Source organism: Pelodiscus sinensis, chromosome 1, assembly GCF_052426305.1.
Source record: "Pelodiscus sinensis isolate ZL-2025 chromosome 1, ASM5242630v1, whole genome shotgun sequence".
Lineage (NCBI taxonomy): Eukaryota > Metazoa > Chordata > Testudines > Trionychidae > Pelodiscus > Pelodiscus sinensis.
In genome coordinates this window covers 308,196,276-308,211,060 of record NC_143052.1, presented here as the reverse complement: position 1 = coordinate 308,211,060, position 14,785 = coordinate 308,196,276, and the positions used below count along the sequence as shown (strand labels likewise).

The 14,785-nt window shown below is 39.7% G+C and overlaps 1 protein-coding gene across 1 annotated transcript in view; it reads left to right on the top strand.

Annotated features, from left to right (window-relative positions):
• The window catches only part of SLC46A3 (solute carrier family 46 member 3), a 32,880-nt gene extending 18,108 nt beyond the window's left edge, over positions 1-14,772 (top strand). The window contains exons 5-6 of the mRNA XM_075919212.2: positions 1,854-2,010; positions 4,709-14,772. Coding sequence (XP_075775327.1) covers positions 1,854-2,010; positions 4,709-4,796 — 245 coding nt within the window. The 3' untranslated portion in view covers positions 4,797-14,772. The remainder of the gene's footprint in view (positions 1-1,853; positions 2,011-4,708) is intronic.
• Positions 14,773-14,785: the final 13 nt, after the last annotated feature.

The following is a 14,785-nucleotide window of genomic DNA, read 5'->3' as shown; positions in this document are numbered from 1 at the left end:
ATTTCAAATGGAAACCACTGGCTACAGCTATATTGCTTCCTTCTTGCACAAAAGCCTATGCAAATGAAGTGCAGATTAGCATATTGCCATGCTTCATTTGAATAATTAATTAGGGGTTATTTTTGCGCAAGAGGCTTTTGCACAAAGAGGAGCTGAGTAGATGGCTCCTTTTCCACAACCCCCCCTTGCACAAGAGCTGTTCTTAGACGTAGCCACTTTGTATAGAGAGGTACAAAAACCAAGCTTGCTATTCTGCAAGGTTTTCATTGATGTTTAGTTTAAAGATGGTAAGGAATGGCTTATTGTTTGAAATATGTGTGCACCATAATCTGTGATTTTGCATTTATTAAAAGATTGGATCCAAGATAAAACAGCATAGCACAGAGTAACACCAAGTCAGAAGCAGAAACTCCACCAAAAACAAGGGCACAAAATCAATCAGAAATGCAGTTGGAAGTGTAGAATAAGTAAGAAATGCAAACAGAAGCAATATTCAGTTCCGAACTCCAAAACACAAGTCCAACATCTCTCAGCTATCCCTGTAAATAATCTCCCTACCAAGAGACAAAGATGAGCTTGAAAGTGCCAGTTCATTTATAGCACAAGAGTTCTCTTGAGCTATTAAATATTTATAATATATTTAGCAAAACAAAGGTGTTTTTATTTGTACTCTTTCTAATCATTCTAATTGGCAAGAAACAACAAATGAGGAACTTTCTTTCAGGGATTGCCTGTACTTGAATGGCTTGATGCAGGAGACAATATGCCTTGTAGTGATTGGCTCAAAAAGCTCATTCTATTTAGCTTAACAAAGAGATGATTAAGGGTTGACTTGATTGCAGTCTAGTTGTATCTACATGGGGAACAAATATTTAATAATAGACTCTTCAGTCTATTATTGACTGAAAAAGGTATAACAAAATCCAATGGCTGGAAGTTGAAGTTAGATGATTCAGTCTGGAAATTAAGCCTACCTTTTTAACAGTGGAAAACCTTTTAACCATTGGAATAACTTGCCAAGGGTCATGGTGGATTCTCCATCACTGGCAATTTTTAAATCAAGACTAGATGTTTTTGCTAAAAGATCTGTTCTAGGAATTATTCGGGGGGAAATTCTGTGTTATACAGGGCATCGAACTAGTTAACCACAGTGGTCCCTTCTGGCTTTCTGAACTAGGAATTTATGAATTTGTGACCTCTTTAGCTTAATTATTATGGTTATTTTAGCTATATTGGTGCATTCATAATGCTGTGCCATGGGCAAGCATGCCGAAAGAAGACTTCCTTTCCTAAAGAGTATACAATCTAAAGGGATGTTGTGGAGGTAATATAATACAAAAAGTATAGACTGAGGTAGTGTGGGATTTTTTTTTAATTTTATTTTTGGAAAGGCAGAAGGAGGATAGAGGCATCTGCTTTGAACAGACCCTTGTTGAACATTTGCTGGAAGCTGTTCAACATATAAAGGGTTCGCATGAAAAAACAACAAAATTGGGAAAAGATAGATATAAAGAAAAAAGTAGATAAGGTAGCAGGTGGAGTTGCACAGAACTCTGCAAGTGAAAATCAGTTGTTTGGACTTGATATGAAAGAACAGAAAGGAGTTACAGGGGAAGAGTGGTAGTAAAGATAATCTCCATTGACAACCTGCTTTGGTCACGTAACAATTTTGAAGATAGTGCCCTGTAAATCATTCTAACTGTGATGCTGTATAGTAATTGTAGGATGTGGAACTGCAAGTGTCGTGGATCTTTTGTTTTTTTATTAATCCTTTTCTCTGATCAAAGTGAATGACTTTTGTTTCAATACTTGGAGAACACTGTATTGTTATCCAGATATTTTTATGTTAACAGGTGCTGTGTTTGCTTGCATTGCCTGCTTAGAAGTTATGACTGGTGCCTGTTCATATGCAGTCTTTAATAGTCTCTATGCAGCCACTGTAGCTTGGTTTCCAGGCTTCAGTTTCCTCTTCTCAGCTGGTCTTTGTATAATTCCACTGGCTGTCCTGTGGTAAGTATATATAATACGGATTTTTTACTGCAGTAGAAATATATTTATGTATGAAGTGAAGTTGAGTGGCTTATTGGATATATGTTGCCTCTCACTTGTTAGCTGACTTGGCTCCATATTTAAGTCCAACCTGAGTTTCCTAATGTTGGATTAAATTCTATCCCTGGATGCGTGTGAGTGAGTCTGGTGCATGTGAGGGCAAAATTGGGGATAAAATGAGGGTTATCAAGCTGTATGAATGCAGGGAGCCCAATTGTATAGTATAGTCTTGCTAATGAGAGTTATCCCATTGAAAATAATGGGAGCATTTTCATCCAGGTCCTTTGGCCTTGATCCTGCAGCATTAAAAATGAATAGTGTGGGATGAAGCCCTATGTGGGTAAATCTCCATGCATATAAGAAAAGTTGGGGTTAAAGGACAGTTATATAATATTTGCCCACACTCAACCAGCTATATTTCAGTAACATTCAGGACAAATTCCTTGGGTGTTCAGAATATCTAAATTCACTTAGACTCATAGATTTTAAGGTCAGAAGGGACCATTATGATCATCTAATCTGACCCCCTGCACAGTGCAGGCCACAGAATCTTACCTACTCCTCCCAGAATAATCCTCTCACTTATATCTCAGATATTGAAGCCTTCAAATACTTTGAAGACCCCAAGATGCAGAGAATCCTCTAGCTGTGATCTGTACCCCATGCTACAGAGGAAGGCGAAAAACCTCCAGGGCCTCTGCCAATCTACCCTGGAGGAAAATTCCTTCCCGACCCCAAATATGGCGATCAGCTAAACCCTGAGCATGTGGGCAAGACTCATCAGCCAGACATCCAGAAAGTTCTCTATAGTAACTCCTATCATCCCTCCATTGACCTATTCCCACTGATAATGAATGGACAATTAGTTACCAAGATCCTGTTATCTCATCAAACCATCCCCTTCATAAACCCATCTAGTTTAATCTTGAAACCAGATAGATCTTTTGCCCCCACTACTTCCTTTGGAAGGCCGTTCCAGAACCTCACTCCTCTAATGGTTAGAAACCTTCGTCTAATCTCAAGTCTAAACTTCCTACTAGCCAGCTTATATCCATTTGTTCTTGTGTCCACATTGGTATTAAGCTTCAATAATTCCTCTCCCTCCCTGGTATTTATCCCTCTAATATATTTAAAAAGTGCAATCATGTCCCCCCTCAGCCTTCTTTTGGTTAAGGTAAACAAGCCAAGCTCCTTGAGTCTCCTTTCATAAGACAGGTTTTCCATTCCTCGGATCATCCTAGTGGCCCTTCTTTGTACCTGTTCCAGTTTGAATTCATCCTTCTTAAACATGGGAGACCAGAACTGCACACAGTATTCCAAATGGGGTCTCACCAATGCCTTGTATAATGGCACTAACACCTTCTTATCCCTACTGGAAATACCTCGCCTAATACATCCCAAGATCGTATTAGCCTTTTTCACGGCCATGTCACAATGGCGGCTCATAGTCATTTTATAATCAACCAGGACTCCGAGGTCCTTCTCCTCCTCCGTTACTTCCAACTGATGTGTCCCCAGCTTATAACTAAAATTCTTGTTATTAATCCCTAAATGCATAACCTTACACTTCTCACTATTAAATTTCATCCTATTGCTATCACTCCAATTTACAAGATCATCCAGATCTTCCTGTATGAAGATACTTGATATTCTCTCTAATATAAACAACGCATCTGAAACATTTGAAACATCAATGAAAATGAATGGAATTGACAAAGCCACTCTCCCAGTTCACAGAAAGTTAAATATTTACTAACAGGGATAGTACAGTATTAACCTTTTAACCTCAAACCTAGACTTTACCTCAAATGCCTTTTGTTCTGGACTTGCAGATCAGAACAGTGAGACATTAAGAACACTGCAGATTTGAGTGCCTTTCAACCTTTCCAAACCTTGGACCTGATTCATTACTACATCACTCCAGTTTTATGCCACTCTAATTAAATTGAATTGCCCTGTCTTTAAACTGGAGTAATGTATCATTGATGCTGACCTAATAGGTTTAATGGGGCTGGAAGAGAATGGGTCTCGTCATGGAAGTGGAGAGTATTTTAGAATAAAATAGTAAAATAAAGACACTGAGGTTCTTAGATACTGTGATAATGGAGGCCAAATGAGTACCTCAGATACAGAGAGCTATAACACAATCTATAATTTCAGGTATAACAAGGACAGTTCCTTTCAGAACAACGTTTCTGAACAAATGGTCATAGGCACATACCAGTAAATTAATCCATCTTGGATTCAAGGACTATAGAATAGTATGACAGTTAGTTCTGAAGATCATCACATCCCTCTCCACTCCAGATTAGTGCCTTATCATCTATGGTACACTGCCCTGAGAATAAACTCACTCTAATGCTGAGAAAACATCCTTTTTGAGGATGTCATGCAATGGTATTATCGCAGAGTAGAAACTGCAGCTTGTTCCAATTTGTGCTAAATCAGGCATGGTGACTTAGTGCTTTTCACAGAGAATTGAAATGAGATTGTCTAACTCATGTTACACAGAGCAAGTATTATCATTGCTTTATTTATTAAGCCACCTGGACCTTTCTGTGCAGAAAGTCATTGGGTATATTGTTGGTGCTGATTCAGCATATACTATACATTACTATCTTAGCTAAAAATGTCTTTGTGGCTTATCTCTCTGTTCCAGCTGGCTTATGTGCACCAGCTGGCACGAAGAGGACTTGGCATCACGTGAATATGAAGAAGTATCCAGTGAAGAAAGTAATGAGAGATGAACAAAGAATTCACCTACTCGGGGTTTCTGATGTGTAGTGGCACAAACTGGGGAGAGAGTCTGACAGTTGTAGATGAAAACTGGACAGTAAATCTTCAACAATGACCATATAACTGCTAGCATTTCCAGTCTTCCTATTTGATGCTAGAATTAGTATAATCCTTATATTTAACTATGCAAAAAGGGTAAGTGTAGAAAGTCTATCAGTTTTAAAGTATAGCAAAAACAATTTAAATTATCCATTTATGAATCAGAATTTAGAATGACTTTTTATAGGCTATGATTTAGGATAGTGTTTCTCAACCTTTTTTTTATAAAGTACCCCTTTAAAAAAAATTGTAAGTACCCCACTACCTACACTTTTCAGTCACACATTTTTTTCTACCATTGTAACACATTTGTTTAAGCAACTTAATTGTAGCTGGCCGGGCGATGAAATTTTGGGGTGTAAAATGTACAAAAATAATAAAGCGCTGTAAATCTTAAAACAAACATTCAGTTTTCTCTAAATTTCAGTTGTGTTGACATACCCCCCAGACTTCTCTTGAGTATCCGTAAGGGTACTCGTACCATTGGTTGAGAAACACTGCTCTAGGATTTGCAAATGTCTCTTTCAGAATTAAGAAAAAAATGTCAGAGCCATATTTTGTTCTCTCTCAGGTCTGAAATGGATTTGAAGTGATATGGTGCAGCTTTGTCATCTTAATTTGTGTGACAGTGAGAGTTTTCTTAATTATCAGCTTGTATAAATCACTGTAGTTCTATTGACGCTAATGGAGCTATGCCAGTTTGCACCATCTGAGGATCTGGCCCACAGTGTGCATCTCAAAGGATTTTTGTGTTACTGTAGAGCCTATAGGACAGTTTAAAATGAGCAAATACTTGAAATCAAATTCATGTTACACAGGTTTAAAAGAAAGCAGTGTACATCTGGGGTTAAGCTTGGGTTATGAAAAATTACAAGTATCGGTTACAAAGTTCACAAGATACATAGGGTACACAACCAGCATTGTCCCAGATTAAGCTGTGTGAATTTTTAAGCAGAAGACAATGTGTTCTTAGGTACGCCAACCATCCAGCTCCATTGTTTTGGATTCTTGATATGGACACTCAGCTTGTTGAAACACCGCTGAGGCCAGCTTGTTTCATACACATCAACCAGCTGCAATATTGTGATGACTTTTGCTCATCGCCTTCAGTGTACACTCTAATCTCTAATTGTATTCCTACAGTCATTGGATGGATACGGACATAATCTCACTCATAAGTTAAGTTATTAATTTTACATAGAAATTGTTGTGCCAGAACACAGTATATCCATCCCCCGTCTTGTATATGGCAGTGACAAAAGTGAGAAGAGGTATCTGTTCCTGACCCTAGCTCAGGAGTGGGCAATTTTTGGTGGGAGGGGGACCATTCCAAATTTTTGGAAAGTGGTCAAGGGCCGAACTTTTCTGTGGAGAGGATGGAGGTTGGGTACAGAAGGGTGCACAGGGTGAGGGACTAGGGTGCAGGAGATGGTGTGAGGAGTTTGGAGTGAAGGAGGGGGGTGAGTTGGGTCAGGAGAATGGGATGCAGAGTCTGTGTAGGTGTTTGGATGCAGGAGAGGATTCTGGCCTGAGGGAGGGGTGTAAGAGGGGGTACAGTGGATTTGGTTGGTGACCTGGGGGAGGGGCAGGGGTTCCAGAGGGAAGCTGTAGCTGGGACGTGCTTACCTAAGTGTCTCCTGGCCAGCAGCACTGCAGCGTCCCCAAGAAAGGCTGGACTCCCTGCCTGCTGCAACCCCAGACCACTTCAAACTCTAGGCTGCACCCTCGAGGGCTGTGTCTAGACTGGCTAGTTTTTTCGGAAAATAAGCTGCTTTTCCGGAAAAACTTGCCAGCTGTCTACACTGGCCGCTTGAATTTCCGCAAAAGCACTGACTTCCTACTGTAAGAAATCACTGCTTCTTGTGGAAATACTATGCTGCTCCCGTTCAGGCAAAAGTCCTTTTGCGCAAAAGGGCCAGTGTAGACAGCTGAGATTTGTTTTCCGCAAAAAATGGCCATCAGGGCTTTTTTGCGGAAAAGCGCATCTAGATTGGCACGGACGCTTTTCTGCAAAAAGTGCTTTTACGGAAAAGCGTCCGTGCCAATCTAGATGCTCTTTTCCGAAAATGCTTTTAACGGAAAACTTTTCCGTTAAAAGCATTTCCGGAAAATCATGCCAGTCTAGACGCAGCCCATGTGTCTCAGCGCCAGGAGAAAGAGACTTGCGTTGCCCTCATCTGCCAGCCAATCTCTCAGCTCTTATTTGCTGGTTGTTTCCAGCCAATAGCAGCTGAGAATGGGCTGGGGGCAGGGAGATTAGACAAAGAGATTAGACAAAGCCTTCCCCCTGCCTGCAGAGTAGAAAGCCACACAGACTACGCTTTATACCGCCTTACCTAGTGACCGGTCTGTGCTGTGCACTCTCTGGCCAGCAACATCTGTGGTCTGGCATGATTTTAGTAGCCAGATGTCCACTTACCATGGGTGTGGCCAAGTTTCCTAGGGTCCCATAAAGTCTGTTTACAGCCACCAGTCCTGGCTCAGTGTTCTGTGCTTTTATTTAGCTCTAATTTACCCCTAGATGTCTTCTAAGAGTCCAGTAAGCAGTAGAACTGTGGGTAATGTTGATAGACAATATTGACCTCCTCTGGTTCAGAAAATTATCTGGTTCGGCACCATTTAGATTCTAAGGGTACCAGACTAGAGAGGTTCAACCTGTTCTGGGAGTTTTGTCATTAATTTCAACTGAACCAAGGTTTGGCCCTAAATGTTTTAAATCTTTGTAAAAATATGCTAAATCATTTGTTTCAATAATACAGGCTAATTATAAACACCCCAATTTTGCAAAAACTGAAGCACATGCATGTTATGCAGCAAATAGTCTGACTTCAAATATTAGTTGCAGTGTATAAACTTAAGCATGTGCATAAGCCAGATTGTGTAAAAGATTTTTTTAAAATCAGTTTTAAATCTACTGCCTTTTAATTTCAATCAGTATTCCTTTTTTCCCCTCCTATCAATATACCATTCATTTATCAGTAATGTAGCTCCACTTATATCTTTTTCTTCTGTGGATTTTTTTTATATCCTTGATATGCCTAAGGACAGGTCTACACTATGGGGGAAGGTTGGCTTAAGATACACAGTTCTATGTAAATAACATAGCTGGAGTTGACTTGCCTTAAGCTGAGCTAGGGCACCATCCTCACTGTGGGAGGTTGATGGGAGATGTAAACATTTTCCCCATCAACTTCCTTAATCCTCAACAGAAAGGAGTACCAGCTTCAACTGTGGGTGCCCCCAGTGTTCGATTTAGCATGTCTCCACTAAACCAAACGCTAGAAGATCGACCATCACAGCATCGATCTTCCCAACAATGTAGACATGTCCAATTTAATCCACACATCTCATTGTTTTGCACTGAATGCACTCTAATTGTAATTAAACTTGTGTAGCACTTTTAATCTTTTAAGCACTTTACAAATACTTATTTAAGTAATTCTGAGGTAGATACCACATGTTTTGGGATGAGGAAACAGAGTGGTTAAGTGACTTGCTCTGGGCCACAAAACAAGTTAACACCAGAACAGAAGTTCAGACTCAGTTCCTGGATCCTTAGCCTTGCACTATGACACCTTTGTGCACAAATCACAGCAGGCAATTGCAATTATATAATGCACAACTCTGCATGCCCTCCTTGCTCTTTTAAAAGAAAAATCCATGTCATTTTTACAACTACGATTGCCTTAATCTATCAATAAGCAAAGAGAGGCTCCAAATTGCTGTTTTTATGAAGCAGATATTTGGTGCCGCAATTAGATTAAAGTAAATTGGTTGGAATTCACTTTAGCCACCTTCTTAGGACTATTATGTTAGGAAATTGGCTGCTGCATGTAAAGTAACTTTGTGCGTGTACTTTTAACAGCAAAAGGGCAGAACTCTGGTAAGATAAACATCTTTGTCATCATATGGGGGAGACCACAAATCTGCATGTGCAACTCAAATGACCTTCCTCTTTTCAGTCAGTCACACTAAGAACATCCTACTTAGATTTAGCAAAGTCTTTGACATATCAAGATGAATGCTGTAAACGGATGTGTATGATCTAGACGGCAAACTCTTCAGGCCAAGGTCTTTTTCTTCCTTTACATTTGTATACCACCAACACACTTATGATACTCACTAAGTAGAAAGCATCAGTTCACATTGAATCATAGAATCATAGAATAATAGGACTGGAAGGGACCTCAAGAGGTCATCGAGTCCAGCCCCCCGCCCTCAAGGCAGGACCAAGCTCCGTCTACACCATCCCTGACAGATGTCTATCTAACCTGTTCTTAAATATCTCCAGAGAGGGAGATTCCACCACCACCCTTGGCAATTTATTCCAATATTTGACCACCCTGACAGTTAGGAATTTTTTCCTAATGTCCAATCTAAACCTCCCTTGCTGCACTTTAAGCCCATTACTCCTTGTCCTGTCCTCAGAAACCAAGAGGAACAAATTTTCTCCTTCTTCCTTGTGACACCCTTTTAGATATTTGAAAACCGCTATCATGTCCCCCCTTAATCTTCTTTTTTCCAAACTAAACAAGCCCAGTTCATGAAGCCTGGCTTCATAAGTCATGTTCTCTAAACCTTTAATCATTCTTGTCGCTCTTCTCTGTACCCTTTCCAATTTCTCCACATCTTTCTTGAAATGTGGCGCCCAGAACTGGACACAGTACTCCAGCTGAGGCCTAACTAGTGCAGAGTAGAGTGGCAAAATGACTTCACGAGTTTTGGTTACAACACACCGGTTGATACAACCTAGAATCATATTTGCTTTTTTTGCAACAGCATCACACTGTTGACTCATATTCAACTTGTGGTCCACTATGACCCCTAGATCCCTTTCCGCCATGCTCCTTCCTAGACAGTCGCTTCCCATCTTGTATGTATGGAACTGATTGTTCCTTCCTAAGTGGAGCACTTTGCATTTCTCTTTATTAAACCTCATCCTGTTTACCTCTGACCATTTCTCTAACTTGCTAAGGTCATTTTGAATTATGTCCCTATCCTCCAAAGAAGTTGCAACCCCACCCACTTTGGTATCATCTGCAAACTTAATAAGCGTACTCTCTATCCCAATATCTACATCATTGATGAAGATATTAAACAGTACGGGTCCCAAAACAGACCCTTGAGGAACTCCACTTGTTATCCCTTTCCAGCAGGATTTAGAACCGTTAACAACAACTCTCTGACTACGGTTATCCAGCCAATTATGCACCCACCTTATTGTGGCCCTATCTAAGTTATATTTGCCTAGTTTATCAATAAGAATATCATGCAAGACCGTATCAAATGCCTTACTAAAGTCTAGGTATATGACATCCACCGCTTCTCCCTTATCCACAAGGCTCGTTATCCTATCAAAGAAAGCTATCAGATTAGTTTGGCATGACTTGTTCTTCACAAACCCATGCTGGCTATTCCCTATCACTTTATTACCTTCCAAGTGTTTGCATATGATTTCCTTGAGTCTAAAGGCTCTTTAACACACTGAAAAAAACGTGAATTGTAAATAACTTTTTGCTTCAGAGATGTGCACAGTATTTAATGAGAAAACAAGACACTTTTTCATAAGTGTGATGTGAAGTTTTTAGGCCCTTCAGCTAGGCCACACACAATCTAATCTGAACAGGTTATAAAATATTTTCTGATATTAACTATGTAGAATGAAGCTGCCTTGTCTAGTTCCTGGAAAATGCAGCAATTCAAAAAGGAGAAATTTTTGCCGTCATATTTCCCATTCTTTATAGTTGTTCTGTCATTGTCCCTGGCAGTATCTGCCAGTAATCCGAAAACCCCAGTTCTGCAACAAGGTCATTTCATTGGTCCAAATGAGAATTTTCATAGCTGACCATATTACATGGGTGGGAAAATAGAACGTATTAGGTCAGTCTTGCAGCACACAATGTATATTACCAGGTTTTGTAGACTTGTGTCTGTATAGAGGTGCAAAATGTTTCTGGTAAATATAGCACTTAGATTGAAACAAGTAGATAATGCATTATTTATACATTTATCTAGACTGTTGCATGAAGCCTCCTGGCATTACTGTACTCTGCAGTTTTGATAAAACCTTAAATTTGTAGCAATTGAGTGATTTGACAAGTGAAATATTTATACTTTTGTATAAATTCAAACAACCTTTTGATATAATAAAGTAGATATCTGTCTAGTCTTCTAAATGTTTGGATATTGTTCTTTTGACAAATAACCATACACAAAGCAATACAATTTCAACTTATTCATAAATGATCTGGAGAAAGGGGTAAGCAGTGAGGTAGTAAAGTTTGCAGATGATACCAAACTGTTTAGGATAGTCAAGACAGAAGCAGACTGTGAGGACTCCAAGAAGATCTCACCAAACTGAGTGATTGGGCAACAAAATGGCAAATGAAATTTAATGTGGATAAGTGTAAAGTAATGTACATCGGGAAAAATAACCCCAACTATACGTACAGTATGATGGGGGCTAATTTGGCTACGACAAATCAGGAAAGAGATCTTGTTTATCGTGGACAGTTCTCTGAAAACTTCCACACAGAGTGCAGCAGCAGTCAAAAAGGCAAATAGGATGCTAGGAATTATTAGGAAAGGGATAGAAAATAAGACCCAGAATATCTTACTGCCCCTGTATAAAACTATGGTACGCCCACATCTTGAATACTGTGTACAGATGTGGTCTCCTCACCTCAAAAAAGATATTTTGGCCTTGGAAAGGGTTCAGAAAAGGGCAACTAAAATGATTAGGGGTTTGGAACGGGTCCCATATGAGGAGAGGTTAAAGCGACTGGGACTTTTCAGTTTAGAAAAGAGGAGACTGAGGGGGGAATATGATAGAGGTCTATAAAATCATGAGTGGTGTGGAGAGGGCTGATAAAGAAAAGTTATTTATTAGTTCCCATAATAGAAGAACTAGAGGACACCAAATGAAATTAATGGGTAGCAGGTTTAAAACTAATAAAAGGAAGTTCTTCTTCACACAGCGTGTTGTCAACCTGTGGAACTCCTTGCCAGAGGAGGCTGTGAAGGCTAGGACTATAATAGAGTTTAAAGAGAAGCTGGATAAATTCATGAAGGTTAGGTCCATAAAAGGCTATTAGCCAGGGGATAAAATGGTGTCCTTGGCCTCTGTCTGTCAGAGGCTGGAGAGGGATGGCAGGAGACAAATCACTTGATCATTGTCTTCGGTCCATCCTCTCTGGGGCACCTGGTGTTGGCCACTGTTGGCAGACAGGATGCTGGGCTAGATGGACCTTTGGACTGACCCAGTACGGCCGTTCTTATGCTGGAGTAATATTTTGAAGCAGCTCAGGCCACCAACATACTTAATTTCATAGAATCATAAGACACTAGAAGTGGAAGGGACTTCAAGAGGTCATTGAGTCCAGTCCCCTGCCCTCACGGCAGGATCAAGCATTATCTAGATCATCCCTGACAGGAGTCTGTCTAACCTGCTCTTAAATATCTCCAGTGATGCAGCTACAGTGATACAAAATAGTATGTGCATGACTCAAGTTAAATGACTGGAGATCACATTGTATGCAAACATCTTTACCTAAACAAAACAGCATTTTGGGATATTTTGTGATTCTTTACATGGACAGTAAAAGGCTAGCTAATCTTAGACTATGTCTACACTACAGAGTTTTAAAACTTCACTTACATCCACGCTGCAACTGCATTCTTTCGGGAAAAAAAAGACCTTAGGGGTTTTCCTACGTTGGTAAACTCCTTTCTATGAGGAAGCCGTCTTTTGGAGAAAGAGCTCTGTCGAAAAAAGGCGCGTGTGGACGGGGAAGAGGAAGTTTTTTCAAAAGAAGAGGAAAGAGGAAAAAGCACAGGTGCCCTGGTGGCCACTCTGTCCTTAGCAATCACAGCTTAAATGTGAGATAGCATCCACACTGAATGGATGCTATCTTTTGAAAAAGCAGATCACTTTTTCGATGTGCTTTGGCAGTGTGGATGCTCTCTTTCGGAAGAAGTTTTTTTGGGAGATCTCTTCCGGAAAAGCTTCTTCTGAAAAAAGCCTGCAGACATAGCCACAGAAACCATAAAGAGAATGAGGCTATGTCTAGACTGTAGCGCTTTTCCAGGATACTAGAGGTATCCTGGAAAAGCAATGCCGCCTCCAAGGAATGCATCCCCTTTTCCAAAAATTGTTTTGGAAAATCAGATGTGTTTTTGCCATGCCTGTAAATCTCATTGTATGAGGAAGAAGGGATGGCTCAAAAGAGCAGGTTTTTCTGAAATTTGGCAGGAAAAGCCTCTTTTGAAAGAAAAGTGGAAAAAGATGTGAACCACAAATGTGTGTATCTTTTTCCGACTTTTTTTTGTAGTCTAGACATAGCCTGAGATTAAGCTTGTTTGCCAGCCAATGTGATTTGATGGTAAGAATTTTTCCTTCTACTCTTCTTTATGCCAAGGTCTCACCATGAATTCTAGTTACTTAATAGTTGCATCAGACATTTGCAGCAAATAATACTAATTACTGGCTGCCCACAGCAAAGGCCAAGTAAACCACTCTAAAGAGCAAGAAATTAATAGACCTATTTTTGTTCACTAATTTGTCTAACTTCACTTAAGCGAAGATAAAAGGCCCTACATACTCGACAGCAAACTTGACCTAAATTTGGTTTTATAACAAGACTCCCAACTTTCACAGCTCTCCAGGGAAGCAGACAGGAAATTCTACAGCCACCTTAGGGTTTTTTCTTTTTACTAATTTAAATTTAAATTTCTTTTTACTAATTTAAATATAAAAATGACATATCAGGAAAGTATCCCTTCTGGACCATAACGTACTGCCTCAACATTGTTCAATTCACTGCAAGATTTTATATTAAAAATGCATAACTGCACCAAAGAATTGGCAGGAAGGGAAACAGGTTGTTTTGGCCCACAGGCACAGGGAACAGTTGGGGCTTTTAGTGCACAGTCATAGGATTGTGGAATGAACTTGTGCCTGATGGTTTCTGAGGAAATGATCAGCAATGATACAGTAGTGAACAACACTAAGGGTGTGTCTAGACTACAGAGTTTTGTCGACAAAAGTGGACTTTTGTCGACAAAACTATACTTGCGTCTACACTACCGCTGAGTTCTGTCGACATAACGTCAACAGAACTCAGCAGTTTTGTCGATGCTGGTAAACCTCATTTTACGAGGCATAACGCCTTCTGTCGACAGAACTCTGTCGACAGAAGGTGTTATTGCATGTAAACTGTCCTTGCGTCTACACTGCCATGTCGACAAAGCACCTTGCTTTGTCGACAGAACTGAATGTAGTGTAGACGCTCTTTGTTGACAGAAGCTTTGTCGACAGTATCTGTCGACAAAACTTCTGTCGACAAAACCCTGTAGTCTAGACGTACCCTAACATTTAAGTTCTCAGCATTATTCTATGAGTTAACACGCAAATCTGCTCAATGGATGCAGTAAACCATGTCTTAGAATTACTGTTTCAGGCCATTTAGAGATGTAGGCAGACTTCACTATATTAGTTGCATGGAGCTTATTTTTGGCAGTTTTCTTTGCAAGCATGGGACCTGGAGAATGATTTTTTTTTTTTTTTTTTTTTTAAAGAAGAAAGTTCAGATACTGGAGTATACTCCTTAAGATAGGACCCTGCTTATAAAAGATGCAGCAGTCCCTAACATTTAGGTTGGTAACATTCTCAAAGTGTACATAATACACATTGACAATTGTATGAAGTATGAGATTAGACAGGGGAATTGTTCTAAACTTTCTACAATAATTAATAATAAATGTCATGCTAAAAGCTATTCAAAATTAAATTTAACACAACCTGTGTAAATTAAATTAGTAAGTTTAAACGGTGTTTTTAAACCGCGTTAAATCTATTTGTTTAAAAAAAATACCTTTTATACTTTTTAATTTTGAGATCTCT